Raw genomic sequence first — 24229 nt, forward strand, 5'->3', positions numbered from 1 at the left:
TTGAAAATCAAACTCTGTGATCCTTTTTGTTTGCTTTTATTTTTCTGAGCTATCTTTTGTGCCATTATTCCATACAATTAATTGCAGCACATTGTTAGATATTTGCATTTGCATAGGAAAACTTTACTCAAGTTGGTCACATAATGTCCTGCAACTCTTCAGAATTTGCACCATCCTGGGATTGTAAACCTGGAATGTATGTTCGAAACGCCGGAACGAGTTTTTGTAGTGATGGAAAAGCTACATGGAGATATGCTGGAAATGATTTTATCTAGCGAGAAAAGTCGACTTCCAGAACGAATAACTAAATTCATGGTCACACAGGTATTTTTTAAAACTTTTTTTTTTTGAAACTAGAGAAAAATTAAGGACTATGAGAAATAGTAGTGCTTTTCATATATCGGGATATTGTGGGTATTGTTACTTTGAAGAAGACAATAACACTTCAGTTAAATCTTGATGAACTGTAATGGACTTTTCAAATTATTATACCATTTGGGGGGTCCAATTAGGATTTAGCTTTGACTTTTCCAGGAACAGAAAACAATTCTGTTTTCTTCAATAACAGATACTTGTTGCTTTGAGGAATCTACATTTTAAGAATATTGTGCACTGTGATTTAAAGCCAGAAAATGTGCTGCTTGCATCAGCAGAGCCATTTCCTCAGGTGAGATATTCTCCAGAACCTTTTTAAAGTATGGTTTTTAAGTATCTGTAACAGAATTATGAAGCACATGTGTAATGAAAGGCAGATTAAATTCATAACTATCTACAGAAATAAAGGTTTTAGCATGTAACTACCGGGGAGGATTTATACCTGAATAATTTGAATTCACATTTTACTAATTATTGATATATTGTTTGTTTTCATGAAGACTTTCTACACCTAATGACTTTTTAGACCAGTTCTCATAATTTTTTGTAATTTGTGCACAATTCACCACTCCCCTGTGGTTTGGGAATGAAGTAGGAAGGGGCAGCCTTGGTTGGTGCTTGGTCCTCAGGACAAATTCCCTATGAAATAAGCTGAGGGATAACCCTGAAATGGGAAGACGAGATTTTGTGTGAGGCATGCAGCCAACTCTTCCTCTTTAGAGTACTGTATTTCAAATATTCTCAGCAAGACCCGTGGAGGAATTACATTTCCCATCACCACCAGAGCTCACATACGTATGATGATAATGTGTCTCCTGCATGTGATACACTCATTTTGTTTTTTACTTGGTTAAATTTTATTTCATTAAAACGTGTTCATCTTGATTCAGATTTATGTCATAACCTAAAAATGGTTCTTAACCCAAAGTCTGAATCATTTATCCTAAGGACTATACATTAGTGGCGCCTATGAATGTTTCTCATGACTGTCTTCAACTAGAATAATCTATCTCCAAGTTATTGTTTATGTGCACTTATTTAAAAAACAATTAGACAAGAGGCTAGAGGGCAACAGATGACTTATTCAGTTGGTAAATACAACTCAGATTGTCTTTCAAAGAAAAAGATACATTTTCAAAAATTATTCAGCCCTTTTTTACATTTAAGGAAGTAATCATATTCCTCTTAGAATGCATATGAAAATAGAAGTAATCCCCTGCTTTATGAGGTCAAAAAGGTGCCATGAGCATTGATGCTATATTTTAAATAAAGTGCTTCCATATATTATTTAATTTGATCTTCAAAAGAGTATGAGCAAAGGATGCACACCCTTCCAGCTAAGGTTAAAACTCGCACCTTCTGACCTCCATTAGGATCAAAGGAAAAATAATGTCATTTATTTGATTTTTTTTTTTTTTTTAATCAAATGTTAGCCATGGCCACTCTTTTTTCAGTTGCCAAACTGCCAAGTCATCTTTATCAAAATGTTAGCTGAAATATGGCATTTAATGAGGCGGAAAAGAGAGTTCACATTTCTTCATGGTTGATAATCCTCTTCTTCAAATATTCAGAGAAAGTCGCCAAATTCAGTAATGATACAAAACAAACATCATAAAAACATGTATGAAGGTCCATCTTTGCTTTCCAGTCATCATGTGTATCACTAGTTTGTGGAGGCCAAATCCCTCATCTCTCCATTCATCCTAACGTTTTTAGTGAAGACATGTTGTCAATCTGCGCATTTCCCTCAGGGTACTTGGCATTTGCTGCTCAGCATGGATATATCCTTAATCACCAGAATTTGAACCTCTGCTAGAGGATAGACAGCAAGCTCATTACATTTCCAGAACTTTCTTCCCAAAACAGCATGGTAGTGACTATGGCTACCCTCAGACATAACTCTTTTCAAATCTAAACATCTAACTAGCAATATTTTGTTCCACAGTCACAGAAAAGCTACTCTTAATTCTTTCACGCAATCTCTAATATTACTCTTTTACTGGCCACATTAATAGTTATCTTTTAACACACCTGAACTGGTGTGTATATACTTGCCAATATATAGTGACTTTGGGAAGAGAGATTCTAGGATTAAGTAAAATAAAGGGTAAGTTTTTAAATATCATAACTTATTTTTCATTCAACAAACACTTGAGTACCTTTATACAGGCACTGTGAGGCCACTGAGGATTTAAAAATGAAACAATTCCTGTTTACAGATGATAGAAAGGGATCTCCTTAAAAGCCAAATGATAGAAGATCAGCATCCTCCATTTCATCAAGAATGATGAGCACTCATAACACCAGTCTGGTATTTGGCATTCTGGAAGCTAGACTTCAAAAGTGATTGTTTGAAATGAGCACTTAGCAAAGTTCTTCATACTGTTAGTAAGGATCACAGGGTTATAAATCTTCCTTTTGGGAAAAGGGTATTTTACAATTTCCATATGTATAATCTTTTAACATTCATAATCAATACAGTTGGCAAATGTGTTTAAATGATTCCATATCATACTTAGGGACAGGTATGTATAAATAAATTGATACACTTTTTTATCTGTATGTCAATAATATAAAATTAACACAATCCTTAATTTCCAGGTGAAGCTGTGTGACTTTGGGTTTGCACGCATCATTGGTGAAAAGTCGTTCAGGAGATCTGTGGTAGGGACGCCAGCATACTTAGCCCCTGAAGTTCTCAGGAGCAAAGGTTACAACCGTTCCCTAGACATGTGGTCAGTGGGAGTTATCGTCTATGTGAGCCTCAGTGGCACATTTCCTTTTAATGAAGATGAAGATATAAATGACCAAATCCAGAACGCTGCATTTATGTACCCACCAAATCCATGGAGAGAAATTTCTGGTGAAGGTAAAAAAGAAAATTTAAATTTTAGGTCTGTGCCTGTTTAAAAACTTTCGTGATTCCAAATCACCCCGTTTCTTTTGACATCTCTTTTTAATATTTCCCATTCACCTTCCAAATTCAGCTATTTACCATTGTTTGAAGAATACTTCCTTTTATATATGGATATTTGGTTTCTTTATCTTCCTAATAGTTTCCAGGCAGGGCACTAATCCAGGTCCCAACTGCCTCATTTTGAAACTACTGAAACAGATCTTTAATTGTGCTCGCCAGTCACCACTTCCAAGTCCATCTTCTAGAAATGCTACTTTCATCTTACTGTGCTCCCAGACACCTCAGCCTCCCTGTAACCAGGCTGCATGTGTAGGCCTCTGTGATGCGGCCCAAGTTCTCACCTTCTGGTCTCATCTACTACTGCCCTACACAAGCTTCTTTAAGCCGTTTGCTGCATTTTGCTTTAGACCTTTCCCCTGCCTACTCTCCTCCTTGCTGTCAAATCCTTCCAGCCCTTCAGAGATCCCGGATCTTGTGGCTCATCTGTGAAGTCTTCCCTGAACTCCTCCAAACTGTATGATCTACTTAGGCTACTGGTTGGGCGTATTTTTCCTGAAGTAATCTATCTTTTCACAGTCACTTTTCTTATCTTCAGAACTAAATTAGGTTCTTTATACACCACTTAAAACATTTTTAAAAATTCTGCCAAGTATGAGACCTAATCATAGGGATTAATAAAACTGGGAAAAGTTTGAGGGACAACATGTAAATAGTAGGCTTACTTGTTAATGAAGAAATCTGATGGAAGAAGCATATATGAGGGTTTGGGGATGTTGCCAAAGTCACCTTAGAGCCCCTTGAACAGTGTGGTCTATAGACCTCTTACATCAGAATCACTTGGTGAGGTTATTAAAAAGACCCTCTGGCTCCGTCCTTGAGACTCAGACTCACCAGCTGTATTGCTACTCAGGAATGCATTTTAGTAAACACACTGAATGATCCTGATGCACATAGCAGACTGCCATTTAAGGAACAATGGATAAAAATTCAAAGTATTTAGAATATAGAGAAACTAGTACTTAAAATACTTTGGGGGGAATAAACAGGGTGAAAAAAATCTGGAAAATTTTGACTGGTATGACGGTATATAGAACTAGAAATAGTATAGGATAAGTCGTTAGTTTGGCTCATCCCTGGATGCAGACCTGAGTAACAATTGCCTTGTTATATAAGGATATTGTCAGTGTGTAGTTACATGGTTGCTTTGGTTTTATAGTTAGCCCACTTCTCCAAATAATTGGATAAAATATGCATGCTAAGATCTCACCACATACACCAAAATACCATGAACTTATTTGTTAAAACCTGTTAAGTATGAACTTTTGGTAAGAAGTTATTACCTCACTATAACTACATCTGCAGGAACAAGGCAATGGCTTTGGCTATTTTCCAGACCAAGCCCAAGACTAGAGAATAGCATAGCATCATTTTGGAGGGAAAAAACAACAAAAATGTAAGACTGTAAAGAGAGTCTGTTTTACTCATTTTTAAAAGTAATGGTTAATTCTTGGTACATAAAAGCATAATTCTGAGTCCTTTGTGTGCATTAAGTTTATTTTATCTTCTCAACAACCTCATTTTACAGATGAGGAAACTGAGGCACAGTGCAGTTTAGTAACTGACCCCCACGTCACACACAGTAACAACTTCGGCTTAAGCAGGCGGGCTCCAGTCTATACTTTTAACTTGTATTCTGTACTATCTCCTTAATAAACCAGGTACACTGAATTCAATAAATATTTATCAGTCACTAATATGTTAGCTTAAAGGCTATGTCCTTGAGAAGCAAAACTCCTCAACCCTCTATCTCCATGGATGAACCGCCTTCCAGGCAGCCGCAGGCTTGGGTGCTGAGTGCTCAGACTCACGTTCTGATTTTGTCTTTCCCCTCAGCCATTGATTTGATAAACAACCTACTTCAGGTGAAGATGAGAAAACGTTACAGCGTAGACAAATCTCTTAGTCATCCCTGGCTGCAGGTAAAAACAATTTGGCAATCTTCATTTGAGCAGTTCATGGTGATTTGTCTTACTTGATGAAACCACTCTTAAAAGATCATCAGATTCTACATGTCTTAGGGTCTTATGGTGGTTATTTCACCTTTTTGTAAGGTGAGCGTAACACATTATATTGTCAAACATATTTTATTTTTAAAATGTCCACCAAAAGGTTTATATTTTATATTGAAAAGATCAGATATGCCATTTTAAATGTTTGGTTTTATTCCCCTAAAAGCCATTGCATAGATTTATCAAAAGATACCCTCAAACTTCAGACTAGAGAGAAGCTTTAGAACAATTACTATAAAGGGAATGAGGGGTATAAGTAACTTTAGAACAAATGTAATCATAATTAATCTCAGCAGCTATTAAATTATCCTGACAAGAGTCTAAGCACGTTTCCCATTTTGAGGAGTAAGGTGTAATCAGATTAATAGTTACTATTAACCACTTCAGAGGGCTGAGGCAGTTTTTTTTAAATTTTGGAAGAGTTACTTCCTTCATGAGAGAGACTAAATCTGAAAAAGTATCTTTGACGTTGCTAACCTAAAGTATTACAAATGGAACCTATTGTATAGCTAATATTTGAAATGGCAACCCACTCGTGTTCTTGCCTGGAGAATCCCAGGGACAGGGGAGCCTGGTGGGCTGCCGTCTATGGGGTCGCACGGAATCAGACACGACTGAAGCGACTTAGCAGCAGCAGCAGCAGCAGGGGGTAGGGGTTGTCAATTACGTAACTAGGGTGCCAAGCAAAAAAAAACCATAGTGTTTTGTTTCTTTTACTGTTCATAATCTTCATTTTTCCCCCCCAGGACTATCAGACTTGGCTCGACCTTAGAGAATTTGAAACTCGCATTGGTGAACGTTACATTACACATGAAAGTGACGATGCCCGCTGGGAAATACATGCATACACACATAACCTTGTATACCCAAAGCACTTCATTATGGCTCCCAATCCAGATGACATGGAAGAAGATCCTTAGTTACCAATGAGCTAACTTCAATAAGGAAGCATTTCATGTTACGGACTGGCATTTTGCTGCATAACTGTTGTTCTCTGTATGCTGTCATCTGAAAGGATGCAAAGATATGGGAAACATAAGGAATCAGTGACACCAATACTGTAGTTCATACTGAGGAGGTACAAGAGGGTAAACTGAGTCATAAAAACACATAATGGAATCCAAGACGAAGCTTTTCATAAACTTCTACAACATAAGCAATAACTGGTTTTTGTATTTTTTCCTTACCGTTCATTTTAGTACAATAGTGGCACTTAATTTATCTTCCCTTTCCTGTTCTTACATTATTTTTTTTTTTAAAGGAGAAAAAAGGCAAGCTAGAGTCCAGTTATTGCATAGCTTGATCAAATCATACAAGAGTTACACAGTTTATAACTAAACAGATTTGCATTTATGAGATAACTGAGAGGCTACCAACATGCCATTTCCTATATTCTTTAAAAATGTGTTTAACTGACCACAGAGGCACTGAGGGGTTTTTCCTAGATGCCTAGAAAGGGAGTGCTGAACGTGTTTACCCTTCTCTTTTAGGTCAGTTAAACTTCAACAATAGTATCACTCTCACTTCTTTGGGGTTGAAATTCTGAATATGCTCTTTAGAACATGAAAAGTTGTCACCTTTTGTTTGTATGTCTCAACAGTCCCTAAGATTGTTTAGGACAACTGATACACAAAACCAGGGGTAGGGACTGCTGGTCTTAAGTGCTGAGTTGTTACACACATCTTCCTATAGTTCAACTCTGCTGCTAAATAGTCACATTCCCATTGATGCTGTTGTGATGCCACAATTAGATTCCAACATTTAATGGGTACAGATCTGAACTCTAATCACACAATTTCTCTTTACATGGGACTGTATAATTTGAGGAATAAAATTAAATACACGCCAAAAGTAGGGACAATGCAGGGTCAGTTAATGCTACAGGAAAGAATAACATTATTCTTTTTTTCTTCCCTTAGCTTATTGGAAGGCTTTACAGATATCTGGAATGTTTTTAAATCAGTTATTTTAAGCAGTTTAGGGGAGTGGGTGGGGTGGAACATGAAACAATTTATAAAGAGTAGGGCTGTATTATCAGCTGAGCAAATGAAAGAATGAAATAAGTATTTTTAAAAACACTGCAGCTCCAGCAGCCAGCTAGAGACAGTTTTTGTACCCTAACATCATATTTAAGAGGTTAGACTTTTTCATAGCTTTTAAAAGTTACTAATAAAAAAAAAAGTTACTAAGTTTCCCCCCAAAAAGTTAAAGATCTAGGTCCACTTATAAAAAATCTAGGGGCTTTGTGTTTCTTGATTCCTAAGTAATCACTGTAAATGTTTTTTCCCCTCCAAAAAGAAAAAAAGATGTGAAGCCCAAAAATCTGGCTCTGCTCTTTAACTATGTTGACCTCGGCAGGTAACAACCTGACTGAGCTTTGAGCTCCTCAATCTGTAAGATAAAGATTATAATTCTTGCCTCTGTCTTCCTCGATGTTGTTGTGAAGATCAGATATTTATAAGCTAAAAGTTATAAAAGTGTTAAGTATCATTGCCCATGGAATTTGAGACAGCAGAAGAAAAGAATGTTCTTGTGAACAGAATGAGAGGGCCTTCAGAGATCCCTGAAGCTACTCCCTTGTGTAGGGCTAAAAATACCCCTGAGAGAAGGAAAGCAAACACCAGTGCTCCTCTGTTCTCAGCTCTTTACATGTTTTTCCCTCACAGTAGACATGGATAAGTCATTACAAACTTTGTCTCACAGATGAGGACACTGAGGCACAGGAAAATTAACTAGCTGCCTAAGGTCACACAGTGAGGATGTGGGTTTGAATCCAGGCAGTGTGTCTCCAGAGTCGTCCTTACTGCTAACCATTCTGCTATACTGCCTACCGTTAGATATTCCCAGAAGACACTCCATGGTGTCTCTCAGTATTTCATTCTCATACAGCAATTTCACCCTCATACAGGAATTTTAAAAACTAAAAGCAAATTAATTATGCAGAACCTTTGGGAAATGTATTTTCCCTGTGATGGGGAAATACATTCCCCTAATTTCTCTAAGTCTGTTTATACAATCAGTGTGCTCAAATGAAGTAATTTCTGAGTCACTAGGCACCCTATTGTGGTTTTACTGCATAAGATGAAAATTAACTGGAATGCTGTTTGCTATACTTACATAATAAAACTTTACAAGCCATAAAATTAATTGCACTCTTTGTTTTTGTTATTGAGAAGTTTTCTTAGAAAAAATTGTAAAGGCACTGTCAGATAATTTGGAATTGAGTAATTTTCTCCAGTTACTGTATAACCTACATAACCTTTTTTGTCTTGAAGTCATCATGTTTGTATAAGAAATAATTGTTAGAAACATTTGATAATGTATACAAAGTCTATAATGACACTGTTTAGTACATTTTTAATTATATCCCACTTTTTGTAAATATCCTCAAAGAAGTTTGATAATAAAATTTATTTCCATATCACTGTACTTTTCCATGTGAAAACCTGAGCTAGTAGAGGATGTATCCAAAGAAAATTGTATTTGGTTGTGTTATTTTCCCAGGCTTTGGTAAGAGAACTGTTTTGGAAATAGTATTTGTAAATGAAACTAATGCTATATTTAAGAACACAGATTTTTTTTTATCTGACGAAAATAAAAAACAACTCATTATTACAATTTCATACAAAATTTGAGGTAATTACCTCGAGGTCTCATTTCTTGAAAGTTTGGAATAATTAAAAGTTTTTCAGACACTGCCATCAAATATTCAACTATTGCAACTGCCAAAGGCTTAAGTAAGTTAATTTACTTTTTTCTAGGTTTTAGGAAGCACTGGCTAACTCTTTCCCCTTAATCATGAAAACTATTAAATAATTGGGAAGAGCCAACTATGGACATTTTCATTCAACACTCTGCCAGTGAACTTCCAGTATAGTTAAGCTATAAATTGAAGACATATAGCTAACATTCTTTTCTTTTAACCTCTCAAATTTGTGTGGCTATTAATATAATTCTTCAGAAAGTCCACGTCTGCTATTAATAAAAAGTTCTGCGAACCAAAAGAATTTATAGAAATAAATCTTGACAGTTATCTGAAAATGAGAGAATTAACCAATTTTAGAAAATTATTCCTCCTAAGTAATCTGCATTTACTCTCATTCATATTTTAAGTACATGTCAGGTTGACTGGTTTTACTGTGACTTTTAAAATTTTTTAATCTCATTTTGTTTTTAATTATAAATTCACAGAAGCATACTGTAAAAAATTCAAATACAAAAAAGGAGGACAAATTAAAAAAGAAAGTCTCTTCTCACCCCTCAAACCAGACTGGCAAATTTCACAGTGATTATTGGGAGCTCATAGCAAATATAAGGCCTACCTCAAGAAAAAAGAAAAATTTCAAGTAAACAACCTAATCTAACATCTAAAGGAATTAGAAAAAGAACAAGGCCCAAACTTACCATATGGAAGGGAATAAGAGAGGAAATACAAAATCCAGAAAACAATAGAAAACATCAATGAACCAAGCACTTGTTTTTTGAAGATAAAATTGATAGGTCTTTAGCCAGGCTCATTGAGAAGACAGGACCCAAATAGAATAAAGGAAAGAGGAGAAATAATACTAGAGATACCAAAAAAAAAATAGGAGAATACCATGCATAGTTACATGCCAACAAATCAGACAACCTAGAAGAAATGCACAAATTTTTAGAAACTTACCCCACCAAGACTGAATCAAGACAATCTGAACAGACCAATCATTGGTGGTGAAATTGAACTTGCAATTAATAAAAAGTCCAGCAAACCAAAACTCCAGGCTTCACAGAGGAATTCTAAACATACAAAGAAAAGCTAATACCTATTCTCAAACTATTTCAGTAACTGAGGAGAATGGAACACTCCCAGATTGATTCTGCAAGGCCACCATTTCCCTTGTACCAAAACCAGATAAAGACTACAAAAGAAAATTACAAGCCAGTATCTCTGATGAACAAAGACACAAAAATCTGCATAAAGCATCAAACTGAATCTAACAGTACACCAGGATCAAGTGGGATGTATTCAAGGGACACAAGGATAGTTCATTATTTGCAAATCATTCAGTGTGATCAACATTAATAAAAGGATTAAAATCAACACAGTCATCTCGACAGAAAAAAGTATTTAACAATATTCAACAGTCATTCATGATAAAACAACAAAGCTGATACAGAAGGAACTTATCTCAACATAATAAAGGCCATTTAACATCATACTCGGACTTCCCTGGGCTTCCCTGGTGGCACAGACAGTAAAGAATCTGCCTGCAATGCAGAAGACCTGGGTTCAATCCCTGGGTTGGGAAGATTCCCTGGAGAAGGGAACAGGCAAACCCACTCCAGTATTCCTGCCTGGAGAATTCCATGGACAGAAGCCTGGAGGGATACAGTCCATGAGATCACAAAGTCAGACACAACTGAACAACTTTCACTTTTCTTTCACTTCAGGACTTCCCTGGTGGCGCAGTGGATAAGAATCTGCCTGCCAATGCAGGGGACATGGGTTTGATTCCTGGTCCAGAAGATTTCCACATGCCATGGAGCAACCAGTTCTATTTAATCAGCCCCCTGAGAATGGCCAGTTGTTTCCAGTTGTTATTAAACCAACCAGTATTCATATTTACACTTTAAAATAAAACAACCAGCTTTATTAATTAGAGGATACTCAATAATTTGTTTCATTAAATTGAGAACACACATTTCTACCAAGAATCAAATACAATCTTAAAAGATCAACTTCCACTGGTACTGTGTGGTTTCCTTTTATTGGCTATGAAGAGATAAAATATTTTAATACTAATTTTACCTGTGATATATAAAACATGTTCCTTTTATTCTAGTTTCTTAGGCCAACTTGGGGGTGAAAAGTCCAAACTGAAATATCACCGCCAAGCAAGTTCACCAAACCCAGCTACAGGTGATGGACAGGGTTTTGACTGACGTGCATTTGTCTGATGATTTCTACCATGAAGTCTCTGATGAGGTACCAAGGCAAGAAAGTTAAATCTTTCTCCCATCTTCATAGGATTCATTAACATATTATACCCCTGAAGTAACTGCTGCCTCAATGATGGCTCCTCTGTTTTATCTAAAAGAATCTGAAAAGAAAAAATGTCTTAGTAAAAATAACCAGAAGAAACAATTCCTAGGTATATGTAGTAATACAATGACTATTAGCTATTCAATAAAACAGTGCTTAAAAATGGGATTTGGAGCCTCTACCTCAGAATCATGGCCTGTTTATTAAAGACATAGGTTTCTGTGACCCAAAGCTATGGATTTGTATGCTTAACAAACATTCCCAGGTGGTTTAATCTACACTGAAGGGTAAAGATGTCTTTAAGACAGTTCTAAAATTCATACCCATACAGGCAGTTAAGTTTCCTTAACAAACATTAACACTATTTGGAAGTCTTAAATGTACCTCATACAGAAATGCATGAAACTTACCAATCTGCTCTACCCTCAAGTGGTCTGGTTACACTGAACCCTACACTGCTGAGAAGACCACAGACCACGGATCTGACTGTAAGAGCACCGAGCCCAAGTGAACGCACTGTTTACAATATGTACTGAAATACTATGAAATTAAACTAGTTAATAATAGTGAAATAAGATCAATCATTACCTTCAGCCGGACATCAATGCCCATATTTCTTAAAAACGTTTGTTGTTCTATTGGACCCAGGGAAGCTACTTTCCCCTGGGACATTCTACGCAAGTAACTGAAGTCCACGTCAGCTGTTAGGTCTGCTGTTCCCGGGGCAGTTAGGACATCATGAAGTCTGTGGCCACAAAACCCCTTGAATGTAATTTTTAAATGATGAGTTTTTGTACTTTTATGGTTATCATTATAAAGATTAAAGAAATGCTATCATGTAGTTCACTTTACATAACAACTGTTAAAAAGGAACATGTGGCCTATCAAGGGTTTACAAACTCTTACAACATAGCACCCTTTCTTCAAAAGAGATACTATGTGGAAAAGCCACTATGAAGTACTATGCTATAGTGCCTGAACATGCTGCCTTTGACATCTGTTGAAAATTTTCACTAATGTTCATGGTGATGAAGAGAGAATTCTCCAGATGAACTCAGGTTAACAGAACCTAGACGGTGTTTTACAAAGTGTATCCATCAGCTATATGCATCGTAATCACCCGAGAACACATCACTGGACTCTTCCCAGGCCTAGCAAATCAGAATCCTGGAGGTTAAATCTAGAGAAACAGTGTTTAAAAAAAAAAACTCTCCAGGTTTTTCTCTAAAAAGTAATAATAATAATAAAGTTAAACTTTTTTTTTACTGAAGGGAGGAGAAATTTTTAAGAACTTTTAAGAAAATCTTTCCACTTGAATTATTCAGATGTTTACTAGAATCTATGCAAACCTAGGTTCTGCAACTTAAGGAATAATGTAGACAATCTAGACACTGTTCACAGGAAAGGTGGACAGTTAAATACTGGGTTAAGGGTAATTATAACAACATAGATTAATTATAAAATGTAATGCAGCAAAGATAAGACACTGCAGAAACCAAAATAAGATAAATATCTTCAATAAACTTCAACCCTAACATATGACAACTAAGTAAACTGTACCAGTTAAATTCTGATAAATCATGTGACTGAATTATACATACTCTGAAAGTGTCTGTCTTCGTCCCGTCATGACCATAATCCGCGATCAGGGCAGCACCTCCAGTTAGTGAAATGCGTTCAGAAAGTTCCTGAATAACAACACCAGCCTCAGGACACACTTCCACATGATCCCTTGTTTCATCATTCTAGTAAGGGAATAGTTAAAATACATCATTCAAAAAACTTGTTTCCTTAGGGTTTTCCTACAATAAGCATTTCTAAGTTATAATAAAAACAAATTGCTTCTCAATATGAATATGTTGTCTACACTCAACTTTTCACATGACACCCTTTTTATTATATAGAACTCCTTGGTTCTCTGATGCCATCCACTCAGTTTACAAACACATTTTATTTTGATGCCTTTTATAAAAAGCCATAAGCCCTCCCAAACCTCCAGATGGCTAAGTACATTATCATTTTATTTATGGTGATTTTACTTCTATATCATAATTCATATAAATATATTCCACTGGGCTGAAACCATGGGAAAGGGATTTTTGTCTGCCTGGAACAGTGTCTGGCACATAAGGGATACTAAAAACTTGTGCTGGTAGAACAAATGAAATAAATCCAGTATAACAAAACAGATCCTATTAAGTATATCTGCCTTCTTTGGGGGCAAAAGGTACCCCACTGATACACCCTAAATCTAGTTAGTACCAGCTTATAAACCACTGTCAATGTACCTGAAGCCCTTATTTCCCAAGATATTAAACTATTAAGGATCTTCAAGAAGTACATATTAGCTTAGAAAGTATATGAACAGTAAATAATAATACTTGCCAACTGGATTGGTATATATTAAATTTTACTAATTCCTGTTACTGAACAAAATTTTTCTTCATTATGCAAATATACATTAACTTTTGCTCCCTCTTAACACCTATTAGAAAAGACCCTGAGGTGGCAGAGGATGAGATGGTTAGATGGCATCACCAACTCAATGGACATAAATCTGAGCAAACTCTGGGAAATGGTGAAGGACAGGGAAGCTTGGCGTGCTGCAGTTCACGGGGTCACAAACAGTCAGACATGACTTAGTGACTAAACAACAGACACCTATTATAAGTGAGATACGGACTTGGCTTGAAGTCTGCCTATAATAGCACAGGTCTAAGAGGTATAGAGTCAGGCAGACTCAGCCTGTGAGTCTCAGCTCATCCACTGCTTACTAGAGACAAGTTACTTCGCCTTTCACAGTCTAGTTCCTCAGTACATATTCTAGGCTTACTGTGAGGATTAAATGAAATAAGAAACCACTAAGCCCCCAATGTGTGTTAGTCACTCAGTCGTGTCAGACTCTTTGTGACCCCATAGACTGGAGCCCACCAGGCTCCTCCGTCCCTGGAATTCTCCAGGCAAGAATACTGGAGTGGGTTGCCATTCCCTTCTCCAGGGGATCTTTCCCACCCAGGGATCAAACCCAGGTCTCCTGCATTGTAGGCAGATTGTTTACCAACTGAGCCGCCAGGGAATCCCAACTTAGTTGACTTTACCAACTAAGCCCCCAGTGCTGTTTGATAAATTCTGTGGTGAGACTACATAAACCATGGAACCAGTCACTTCAAGCACAAGCTGACAGGCCTCAGCGTTCCATGCTGGCATTCTTTACATCCTACACTGCTTGCTCTTCAGGACAACAGATTTCCATTCCCATTTGCTCCATCCAAATGAGAGGGAAAAGTCATCAGCCCCTCTCTCCTAAGTGAGTGTACACTGTTCAAGTGAAGAACTAAAAACAATCAACTCTCAGCGGGTTAGCTTCTGGAAGCTTTATGAATTTGATTCTCACTCAGGTAAAATTAGGTAGCCAGAATATGAAAAAATAGAAATGTTCACAAAAACTTAGGCTGATATTTTAAATTTATGCTTTGCAAAGAAAACTTAATTCACAGGTTTATGTTTAAAAGCTTGCAAAATCAATAACTTCTGAAGCAGAAATCCTTAGTGATGGTCTAGAAAGTAGAAATCTTTTTTTTTTCTCAGCTCAAAAAAGGGGAGGGGAGTGGGATAAAACAGGCAATCTAAAGTCCAAACATGCCTGAGAAGTAAAGGATTTTTGAATCATTAAACCCAAACCTAAGATCCGTAGCCTCTTGAGATTATTCCTTGAGGACAACAGAGTGCAGCAGTAGATCCGCCATTTGGCAGACTAAAATCAGACTAGAATCATGTGCCATACTGTTGAAGCATGCCTTTTTTCTCTCTTTCACCCAAATTTAGATTTGAGAAAAAAATGCATGCTCCAACAGTAGCCCAAAGAGAGTGATAATAAAACTGACCTAAGGATAGTTTTGAGAATTGAATGAGAAAATAGAGTAATACAAAGTATTTAATAAATATTGTTACTTTACTATACACTGTACAACACTGTTTTCACAGACACAGAACTTCCTGTCAAGTAGACAATATCGTCACCATTTGATAGAGAACTTCGGGAAACAGAGAGATCTAGAACTTGCTGAGTAAGCACTTAAATTCTCATTACATGAAGCCCACACAGCCAAGGAATGACTTGAACCCATTCTGACAGATCCTATGCATTTCCACTATCCATAAAAAGTTCTTCTCATGTTACAAGGAACTCTAAAATAGGAACTCAGAAAATAAGACTGAAGATTGGGTTGGCAATAAAGTTATGAAAAAAAAAAAAACATTCCTACTTGTATGAACGCTTCTGCTGGGGTGGCACATGGCGCCAAAACAAATCTCAGTTTATCAGAAACCTGTGGATCAATGTCAACAAGTACTTCTCGCCATCCGTGTGGTGTTTTCTAAACACAAATAACAAAAAAACAAATTTCTGCAAGTCTGTTCTCAAAACTGCCTTTATCACAATAGCAAATGTTCTCCTCTTATCATATATAAGCTAGATAAATAACATTTACAGAACACTTTACCACTTGAAATTATTTAAAGGCATTATTTCATTTCCTTTGAATCATATGAGTAGACTGACAGATACAAACTATTAATGTTGTTCAGATAAGAAACAGAGGAGAAAGTAAGCGACATGCTAAGTGCCCCCAAAACGGAAAACAGATTTAGGAGGACTAATCAGAAGCTTTGCCAACAAATTACTACATAAAAATATTAATATATACTGTTAGCCCTAGAAATTGCCAGTATACATGCACTGCTACCAAATCTTAAATCTCCTCACAGAAAGAATGAAGAAAAATTTTAATTTTTAGAATTTAAAAATATTTCCTAAAAAAATAATCCTTCATTGTACTGTAGTCACCTACCATCTTATATTCCCATACATCTTTATCCCAGAAGAACTAAGAATTCTTAATAATTATCCTAAGAGAATTAAGAATCCTTAATATTTCACTTATGCTTTTCAATTATTTGTATTCATCAAACTTCCAAATATAGCTTCAAACAGTAACAATTAAACACCATAAATGTTCATTCTTACAACAAAAGGCCCTTTGCTATTCAATTATAAATGTGACTTCTTTCCCATCAGTACCTGAAACTTATGCACAGGAAGAACATCGAAAAATTCATGTGCGAGATAAAAGCTGTACTCTATGCAAAAACAGAAGAGAAAAATTAACACTTCAGCATTTTCAAGGCAATAAATTGGTTCTTCTGGACATTAGCAAAAAGAAAATGCATAGTTCTTCACATTGGAAGTTGTGATGCTTGCGTAATTACCACTTTCACAGAATCATCCACCTCTTCACAGGAAACCTACTGTGCAGAACTTACACAGAAGCAACTATTACTATTCTCATTTTCCACACAGAGGACCCCAACTATCAGTTTAATCTTTAACTCATCACTAGGAGTGAAATAAATCAGAACTCAAATCTGTTAGCTAGAAGAGGATTGGAATTTCCTAAAATCAAATGAGATGGTGAAGGCCAGGAATGGCTGTGGCACCTTGGCCAGGGTCAGGCTACCAGTTTAGGTTTGACCTGGGACTCGTCAATATAATATTCTTGAGGAATACAGGGATTTCTCCACCACCCTTTACAAGTAAGGATAATCCAAAGACTACAATATTAAACTCCTCTATGGGACTTCCTGGTGGTCCAGTGGCTAAGACTCCATGCTCCCAATGCAGGGTGCCTGGGTCAATCCCTGGTTAGGGAACTAGATCCCATATGCTGTAACTATTAATAACAGATTCCACATGCTGCAACGAAGATGGAAGTTCCCACGAGCCACAACTAAGACCCAGTGTGGCCAAATAAATAAATAATTTTTAACAAAAAAAGTAAAGTCATCTCCTAACATTGCTTCCTTCAGTCCCACTGCCTTGGGCTGCTTCATCAACAGTACTATCTTAAGGGTAGGGAAAAACTGAAACGTACAACAGAGATTCCTATTTTGGTTTTGTCTCGTTTTTGCAACACTGCATGAAATTCACTGTTCCTCAATGTTAGGTGATTTTATTTTCTAACACAATGCTCTTCTCCAGAAAAAAATGTCTGTTAATCTCTGTAAGTAAGGGAATTGGCAGCACTAACTCAATCTGCTATATTGCAGAACAAGGTTGTGCTCACATATCACTATGATCAAAATTCTTTCATTAATCAACGTAAAATAATTACCTTTTGGAACATCTTGCAGATCTCGGTACCAAGAAACTGGAATTCCAGATTTAGTGACACCTTTCATATATACTGGGGATTCAGCATTTCGCTCTAATGGGACCTTCTCTTCAGTCAACGTTAATGCTTGAATCTCACTTAATTTCTGGCTCACCTCTACCAGATGTAGTGAAATGTCACAGTTTTTCAGCAAAGACCCAAGTTGACTAAATACCTAAATATAAAAAGAAGAAATTGGCAAAATACAAGGTGTTGAACAGATTTTAGGTTTTCTAGTCATTTATTTCAATAATTTGTCAGTATCACAGTAAAAGTCATAACTGGTTTCAGAGAAATTTCTTCTTCACACAGGTCACTCTCCAGCAGTCTATAAGAACCAAAACCTATTGGAGTTATTAAACATAGTCTATATAAGAAATGAACAGTCTACAGTACCATTTGCTTTCCTACTGATAAAAATTAGAATTATGACTAACGAATGAAAATAAAAGCTTTAGCATTCAATAAAAACAATGATTCAGATTAGGGAGTCTAAAAAAAGACCAAGGAAATAAAATTTATATAGCCTTGATTTTAACTTTGAAAAAATGGAGATTACTTGTAAGACCTGGATATTGCATATCACACCTGGTGCCACATAGCATGTTCATGGACAGAGAATTAGGCTTGATTTTTAAAAGCTGCCCTGTCTACAAAACAATCTTACCCTAGACGATCTGACTGTATCCACAAGAAATCAGATTTGAACAGCACTAATAACTTCACAGTTTAACTTTGAGATTCTTTCCATTTCAATTTTTCCTCAGCTAGACATACTTTTTATTTTTTGCCATTGTAAACATAAGGAGAAAAAAAACAAATATACTAGTGTTTTATCAATATACATTAATGTAAAATATTCAATGCTAACTGCATAAGTACATCAATTTTTTTCACTTGAATTTAATATTCACTGGTGATATGCATCCTACTTTTGAGATCTGTATATGCACGTACAGACTGATAAGGACAAGACGACTTTTTCAAATTCAGTTTTGAGATGAAACTACATACGGAAAACTTCTTCCTAAGAGAAAAATGTGAGAGTCGGACTATAAAGAAAGCTGAGCGCTGAAGAATTGATGCTTTTGAACTGTGGTGTTAGAGAAGACTCTAGAGTGTCCCTTGGATTGCAAGGAGATCCAACCAGTCCATCCTAAAGGAAATCAGTCCTGGGTGTTCATTGGAAGGACTGATGTTGAAGCTGAAACTCCAATACTTTGGCCACCTGATGGAAAGAGCTGACTCATTTGAAAAGACCCTGATGCTGGGAAGGATTGAGGGCAGGAGGAGAAGGGGACGACAGAGGATGACATGGCTGGATGGCATCACCGACTCAAGGAACATGGGTTTGGGTGGACTCCGGGAGCTGGTGATGGACAGGGAGGCCTGGCGTGCCGCGGTTCATGGGGTTGCAAAGAGTTGGATACAACTGAGCGACTAAAGAGAAAAATCCTTCAGAAATTTGATCAAAAATAAAACATCTGTAATTATGCCTTTGGCTATCTTCTTTATATTCTTTGGCTATTTCAGAGTTCTTAGAACTTGAAATAGGGAAGCATCTTCAAGACATTTTTAAGACCTGTGGGTATAGTTTGGTGCACATAGTTTGGAGCAGAGTTTAAGGTACAGCAAATGGTTGTGAACATCTTGTATTGGTAAGAGGGTAGCTCTATTGAAGATGCGTAGGCAGGAGAATTGATAAAGCCAAACATTTTCTTTCCAAAAAACAAACATAACAGTTGGATTATAGGGAGGCAAGGATTAAGTATTTGGTATTAACACATACACACTACCATATATATAAAACAGATGAACAAGGACCAACAAGGACCATAAAACAGATGAACAACAAGGAACTATATTTAGTATCTTATAATAACCTATAATTGAACATAATCTGAAAATAAATACATATAATCACTTTGCTATAACCTGAAACACTGTAAATCAACTGTACTTCAATAAAAGAAGTTCAAGAAAAAAACCTGTGGGCTTAATTTTTAAGGTGCTTGAGACAAAATATTGTTTGAGAATTTTATTTTATATTCAAATGACTTTTTCAATTTAAAAAGATACAAAATTGAGCCCTGAAAACGTAAGTCAGTAGGTCTTCCCCCCCTCCAAGCCATACAATATAATGATGATTCTTTATCAGAAAATTGTAAATTTTAAAAAAAACTTTAATTTCTAATTTCAAGCAGAAATTACATAACATCAGGAAATTTTAATTTCTTGAAATTGGGTTTTTTTTTATTTTGGGTCACACAATATAAGTAACTTTGGTGTTAACAGATAATGTCCAGTAGCTAGTCACAGGAGTTATACCAAATTATACTTATAAGCAGTATGTGAGAGTCCCCTTGCTCCTCATCCTCACCAAGTCTTTCTAATTTTGAGTAGAATGGTTTCTCACTGTGATTTTAACTTTCATTTCCCCGACTACCAATGAGTCTGAGCATCTTTTTGTGTTTGTTGACCATATGGATTTCCTCTTCTATGACAGGTCTGTTTACATCTTTGGCTCGACTTTTCTGTTGAGTTCTCTGTCACTTTCTTATGGATTTAAAGGAGTTTTTTATGTATTCTGTCAGTTCTTTGTTAGTTGTATGTGTTGCAAATAACTCCTCCCACTTTGTGCTTTGTCTTATAACTTTATGGTATCTTTGAAGAACAAAAAGGTCCTAGTTTTTCTAAAGAACAAAAAAGTTCTTAATTTTAACATAATGGAAATAACCTTTTTCTTTGTGGCTTCTGCTTTTTTACATCAATTTTAAAAACTCCCTACTCAAAAGATGAATACATTCTTTCATAATGTCTTCTAAATGTCTTATACTTTTTAACTCACATTCTCACCAAGCCCCCACTTTTTAAGATTACAAACAGACAATATTAAGTAATGATTCATTATGTTACTTTGATATTATATTTTAGCTGAGAAATATGAGAGGAGGAAGTAAGGCTGAAAGCCAAGGAAATCAACAAAGTTTTCAAACTCAGTTAAAAGTAACAAGATTCTGGACTTTCTTGGTGGTCCAATGGTTAAGAATCCACCTGCCAATGAAGGGGACATAGGTTCGACCCCTGGTCCAGGAAGATTCCACATGCTGTGGGGCAACTTAGCCCCTGAGCCACAACTACTCAGCCTGTACTCCAGAGCCTGCGCTCCGCAAAATACTGAAGCCCATGCAGCCTAGAGCTTGTGCTCTGCAACAAGAGAAGCCACTGCAATGAGAAGGCCTCGCACCACAACTAGACAGTAGCCCCCATTTGCCATAACTAGAGAAAGCCCACGCAGCAGTGAATACTCAGTACATGAAAAATAAATAAAACTAAATTTTAAAAACTGATAATAAGATTCAGGTACATGAGACTTTATTACTTACCCTCAAAATATCTCCCAAGAGGGTTCCCTTGCCTGGGCCTAGTTCCACCAGTTGGAAAGCTGCATTTTTTCCAGCGGCTATCCATTCACTGATGAACCATATCCCTAGGAGCTGTGACAAGGAAAGAACTACATCTGAGCATTATAAAGCATAAAAGGATACCAGGATATAAAACTATGTAAACAGACTTTATACCAGAAAGCAAAATGTTTGCAAACAACTACACATGTTATTCAACAAGTTCATATATGTATACACACATAGCAACTTCACAGTACAACACACACCACTTATGATGCTTAGTCTCAGAAGAAAACACCTAGTTAAAAGGCAGCCTCCATTATAAAAGGTCTCATGACACATACTGAAAGGTACCAGTATTTGAAAGCGAACAGACATATGAAATATGATTAGGCCATTTCTTCATATTCATGTAATTTCAATAATTACATGGCTTTAAGTGATAGTTAATATTTTTAATGCCTAGATTCTTCTTCCTTTTGTGTACTAGTTCTTATTTCTAAATTGATCAAAGATTATATAAGGAAATAAACGAACTAGAATTCCTGAAAAGAATTCAAAGTTTCTTAAAGGGAGACTTCTACTATAAATACAGCTAAATAAGAAATAGGGGCTTTAGCGCACATCTTGATTCCACTGATTCCTCAGTGTTTTTTTAAATCTTTTCTCTCTTCCTTCTTGTGTACTCCCAGCCTCCTTTTACACCTCACCTGTTGTCTCTCTCCATCCTTCCATTCTCAGTTTTCATCTGGTTCTCCTCTTTTCCAATGCCTCACCTTCTATCTCTTTTCTTTCTCTTTCTTTTTGTTCCTCATATCTCTACATTTCCTTTTCTACATGAAGTATAAACCTTTTAAATGTCCTCTATTTACCTCTATTATTCTCTATTCTTCCCATATATAAACCACTAAAAAATTAAAACTTCATGAACTCACAAAAAAACAAAACTTATAAAACACTACTGTAGAATACTACTACTTGATTTTCTCTCAAATGTTTGTAATAATTAGTTTCTCCTATAGTTTACATTGAATATTACCTCCCCAAACATCTGACTTATTTCAGGTGAAGTAATGAAATCTCCTTCTTCTCCTAGCATGTCACGGTTCATGTAATAGCCCTACATAAGAAGAAAAAAATGGGAAAAAACGAATTAATTTTCAAATAAGCTTTTTAAAACACCCCTCCAAAATCTTGTATAATGTATACAACTAGAAAAACAAGTACTTCATAAGAAAGTTCTCTCTTATAAATAAGCAAAATAAATAGCGTCTTTACCTAGATTTTACAAAGTAACAATCATTTTGCAGAACTGGTAGAAAAACATAACTAAGGAACTTCCACAACCCCTATTCCTACCACACTATTTGCTTTCAATCCTCATCAATCTGGGTTTTGTCTTTTTCACCCTCAGAAGTAGTTAAGACAATCCACAATGATCTTGGGCAATTATGTGCTTCCTTGTTTATGGTTCAATTTTCTCACCAGAACACAAGTGCAGGGCTCCACTGTCCACTGCAGTATTTCCAGAGGTTGAAACAGTGAGCGGCATAGTTGGCACCTCAACAAATGGGTAAATGAAGTGATCTCAACTCTAACCCAGGTAAATGTGTTTTAAAGTTTCTCCTTACCTGAACTATTGGTACACTGTAGCACTGCATACAGGCATTAAAGGATCCTTTCTTTTACTAAACCTCTGGACCCTGAGTCATTCCACTATATCCAAAAGCAAAAGGCCAAACGAACCCCAGGATTCCACAGATCTCATAATTCAACCCAACAAAAAGTGAAACACTGTAAAATCAAACAACCACAGGCTTTCACCAAGTGGCTTTGTACAGCAGAAAGGAAATGACAGTCAGAAAGCTGTGACAATGCCTAATGCTATAACGTAAAGGTCCAGACCTCCCAATCTCAATGGAATATGTTTCCAATGCCTGCTGATGCCTTCGCAACACGGCTTTCCAAGAACCAAATTCATATTTCCTGTTGCCTACGGGACATGCCACCTGAGTCCCACAAACACTTCAAATTCATCCACTGAACTCAACTCTGTCCTACCACTTCCTCCTCCTGTATTCTCTTCTTCCTGAAAAGTAACTCCAGCAACTACCATAAACCTAGGTAGGGAAGTTATCCTTCCTCCATCTCATAAATCCAGTTGGTTACATTGTCTCCTTGACATCTTTGGAAGTGTCCTCTCTTTAATGCCACTGCCTGACTTGACCCAGCCCTGACCAACTGACAGATTTATTTATCTGTCCCAGGTCTTCAATACTTTGGTCAGCTGATGCAAAGAACTGACTCATTGGAAAAGACCCTGATGCTGGGAAAGACTGAAGGCAGGAGGAGAACGGGACGACAGAGGATGAGATGGTTGGATGGCATCATCAACTCGATGGACATGAGTGTGAGCAAGCTCCAGGAGTTGATGATGGACAGGGAAACCTGACGTGCTGCAGCCCATGAGGTCTCAAAGAGTCGGACACGACTGACTGAACTGAACTAAAGGTCTTCAAGCCTGACTCTTGCCCTGGAAGGCTCCTGCCAGGGCTGAGGGCCCTCGGGCTCCTCTGCGCACATCCTCCTGGCTCACACCTGACAGCGTTGCTCGAGTGGGCCTGGTCCCCTGGTGCCCCGACCCATACCTTGGCTGGGTTTGTCAAGACCTCCTTCATGTACTCGGCCACAGTGATGGGACCAGTAGACTTGATTTTGTATATAAGATGCCTCAGCATGGGGGTCACAGAGTTGTTTTCTGCAGGCTCATTCCCAGAGCTGAAGTACTTTCCTCTCCAACGATAAGGAAAGACTGCAAAAAAAAAAAAAAAAAAAATTAAACGGAACTCATTAGAAATCTTAGTGTTGACACAGCAGCCTGAGTGATTTCAAGGCGGCTTCGTCAACCTTTCACTTAGCCAAAGCCAGGAAAGCGGAGTCGGGCCGCAATCGGCCCAAGACCACACAGCCATTCCACGTCTAAAGCTGGACTCCAGTCTGCAGCCCAGAGCGCCCCAGAGTCCTCTCAACGGAGGAAGGCGCCCCGGGCGGTTTCCAAGGCAACAAGGGTTTGAGCACCGCAATCTCCTACCTGCGCGCATTGCGCACAGCCGCCTAGCTCCGGCTGCCGCCAAGAAGTTCATGCCCAACTTCGCCTGCAGGGAAGCGCCGCCCGGAAATGGAGATTGCGTCTGTTTCCTGTGAGGGCCACACCCCCTACAGGAAGTACG

The 24229-nt window shown here is 37.2% G+C and overlaps 2 protein-coding genes across 4 annotated transcripts in view; one reads left to right on the forward strand and one right to left on the reverse strand.

Annotated features, from left to right (window-relative positions):
* The window catches only part of PRKD3 (protein kinase D3), an 86026-nt gene extending 77244 nt beyond the window's left edge, over window positions 1–8782 (forward strand). For both annotated transcript variants that reach the window (XM_043918223.1, XM_043918224.1), the window contains exons 15-19: window positions 163–324; window positions 569–667; window positions 2977–3244; window positions 5186–5271; window positions 6108–8782. In XM_043918223.1, coding sequence (XP_043774158.1) covers window positions 163–324; window positions 569–667; window positions 2977–3244; window positions 5186–5271; window positions 6108–6281 — 789 coding nt within the window. In that variant the 3' untranslated portion in view covers window positions 6282–8782. The remainder of the gene's footprint in view (window positions 1–162; window positions 325–568; window positions 668–2976; window positions 3245–5185; window positions 5272–6107) is intronic.
* Window positions 6059–24225, reverse strand: NDUFAF7 (NADH:ubiquinone oxidoreductase complex assembly factor 7). 2 transcript variants are annotated; one of them, XR_006343601.1, is made up of 11 exons: window positions 24091–24225; window positions 23648–23811; window positions 22039–22119; window positions 20979–21089; window positions 17554–17767; window positions 16464–16522; window positions 15649–15759; window positions 12985–13128; window positions 11972–12145; window positions 11150–11441; window positions 6059–6369 (listed from the first exon to the last, which is right to left on the reverse strand). XR_006343601.1 is itself a non-coding variant. In XM_043918228.1 (10 exons), exons 1-10 carry the CDS (start codon window positions 24140–24142, stop codon window positions 11226–11228), a joined length of 1326 nt encoding a protein of 441 aa, XP_043774163.1. In that variant the 5' UTR covers window positions 24143–24225; the 3' UTR covers window positions 10963–11225. The 2 variants fall into 2 exon arrangements, 1 of the variants encoding a protein (XP_043774163.1); XM_043918228.1 differs by lacking the exon at window positions 6059–6369 and having other exon boundaries at window positions 10963–11441.
* Between the last annotated feature and the right edge of the window lie 4 nt (window positions 24226–24229).

Source organism: Cervus elaphus, chromosome 11 (genome assembly GCF_910594005.1).
Source record: "Cervus elaphus chromosome 11, mCerEla1.1, whole genome shotgun sequence".
NCBI lineage: Eukaryota > Metazoa > Chordata > Mammalia > Artiodactyla > Cervidae > Cervus > Cervus elaphus.

Excerpts from the sequence above, each read along its gene's own strand:
- NDUFAF7 (XM_043918228.1), bottom strand. The coding sequence starts at position 24,142 with ATGAACTTCTTGGCGGCAGCCGGAGCTAGGCGGCTGTGCGCAATGCGC. Across the intron at positions 21,090-22,038 it reads TAAGTCAGATGTTTGGGGAG|CTCCTAGGGATATGGTTCAT; the intron begins GTAATATTCAAT and ends TCCTTGTCACAG. Across the intron at positions 12,146-12,984 it reads CGAAGACAGACACTTTCAGA|GGGTTTTGTGGCCACAGACT; the intron begins GTATGTATAATT and ends ATTACATTCAAG.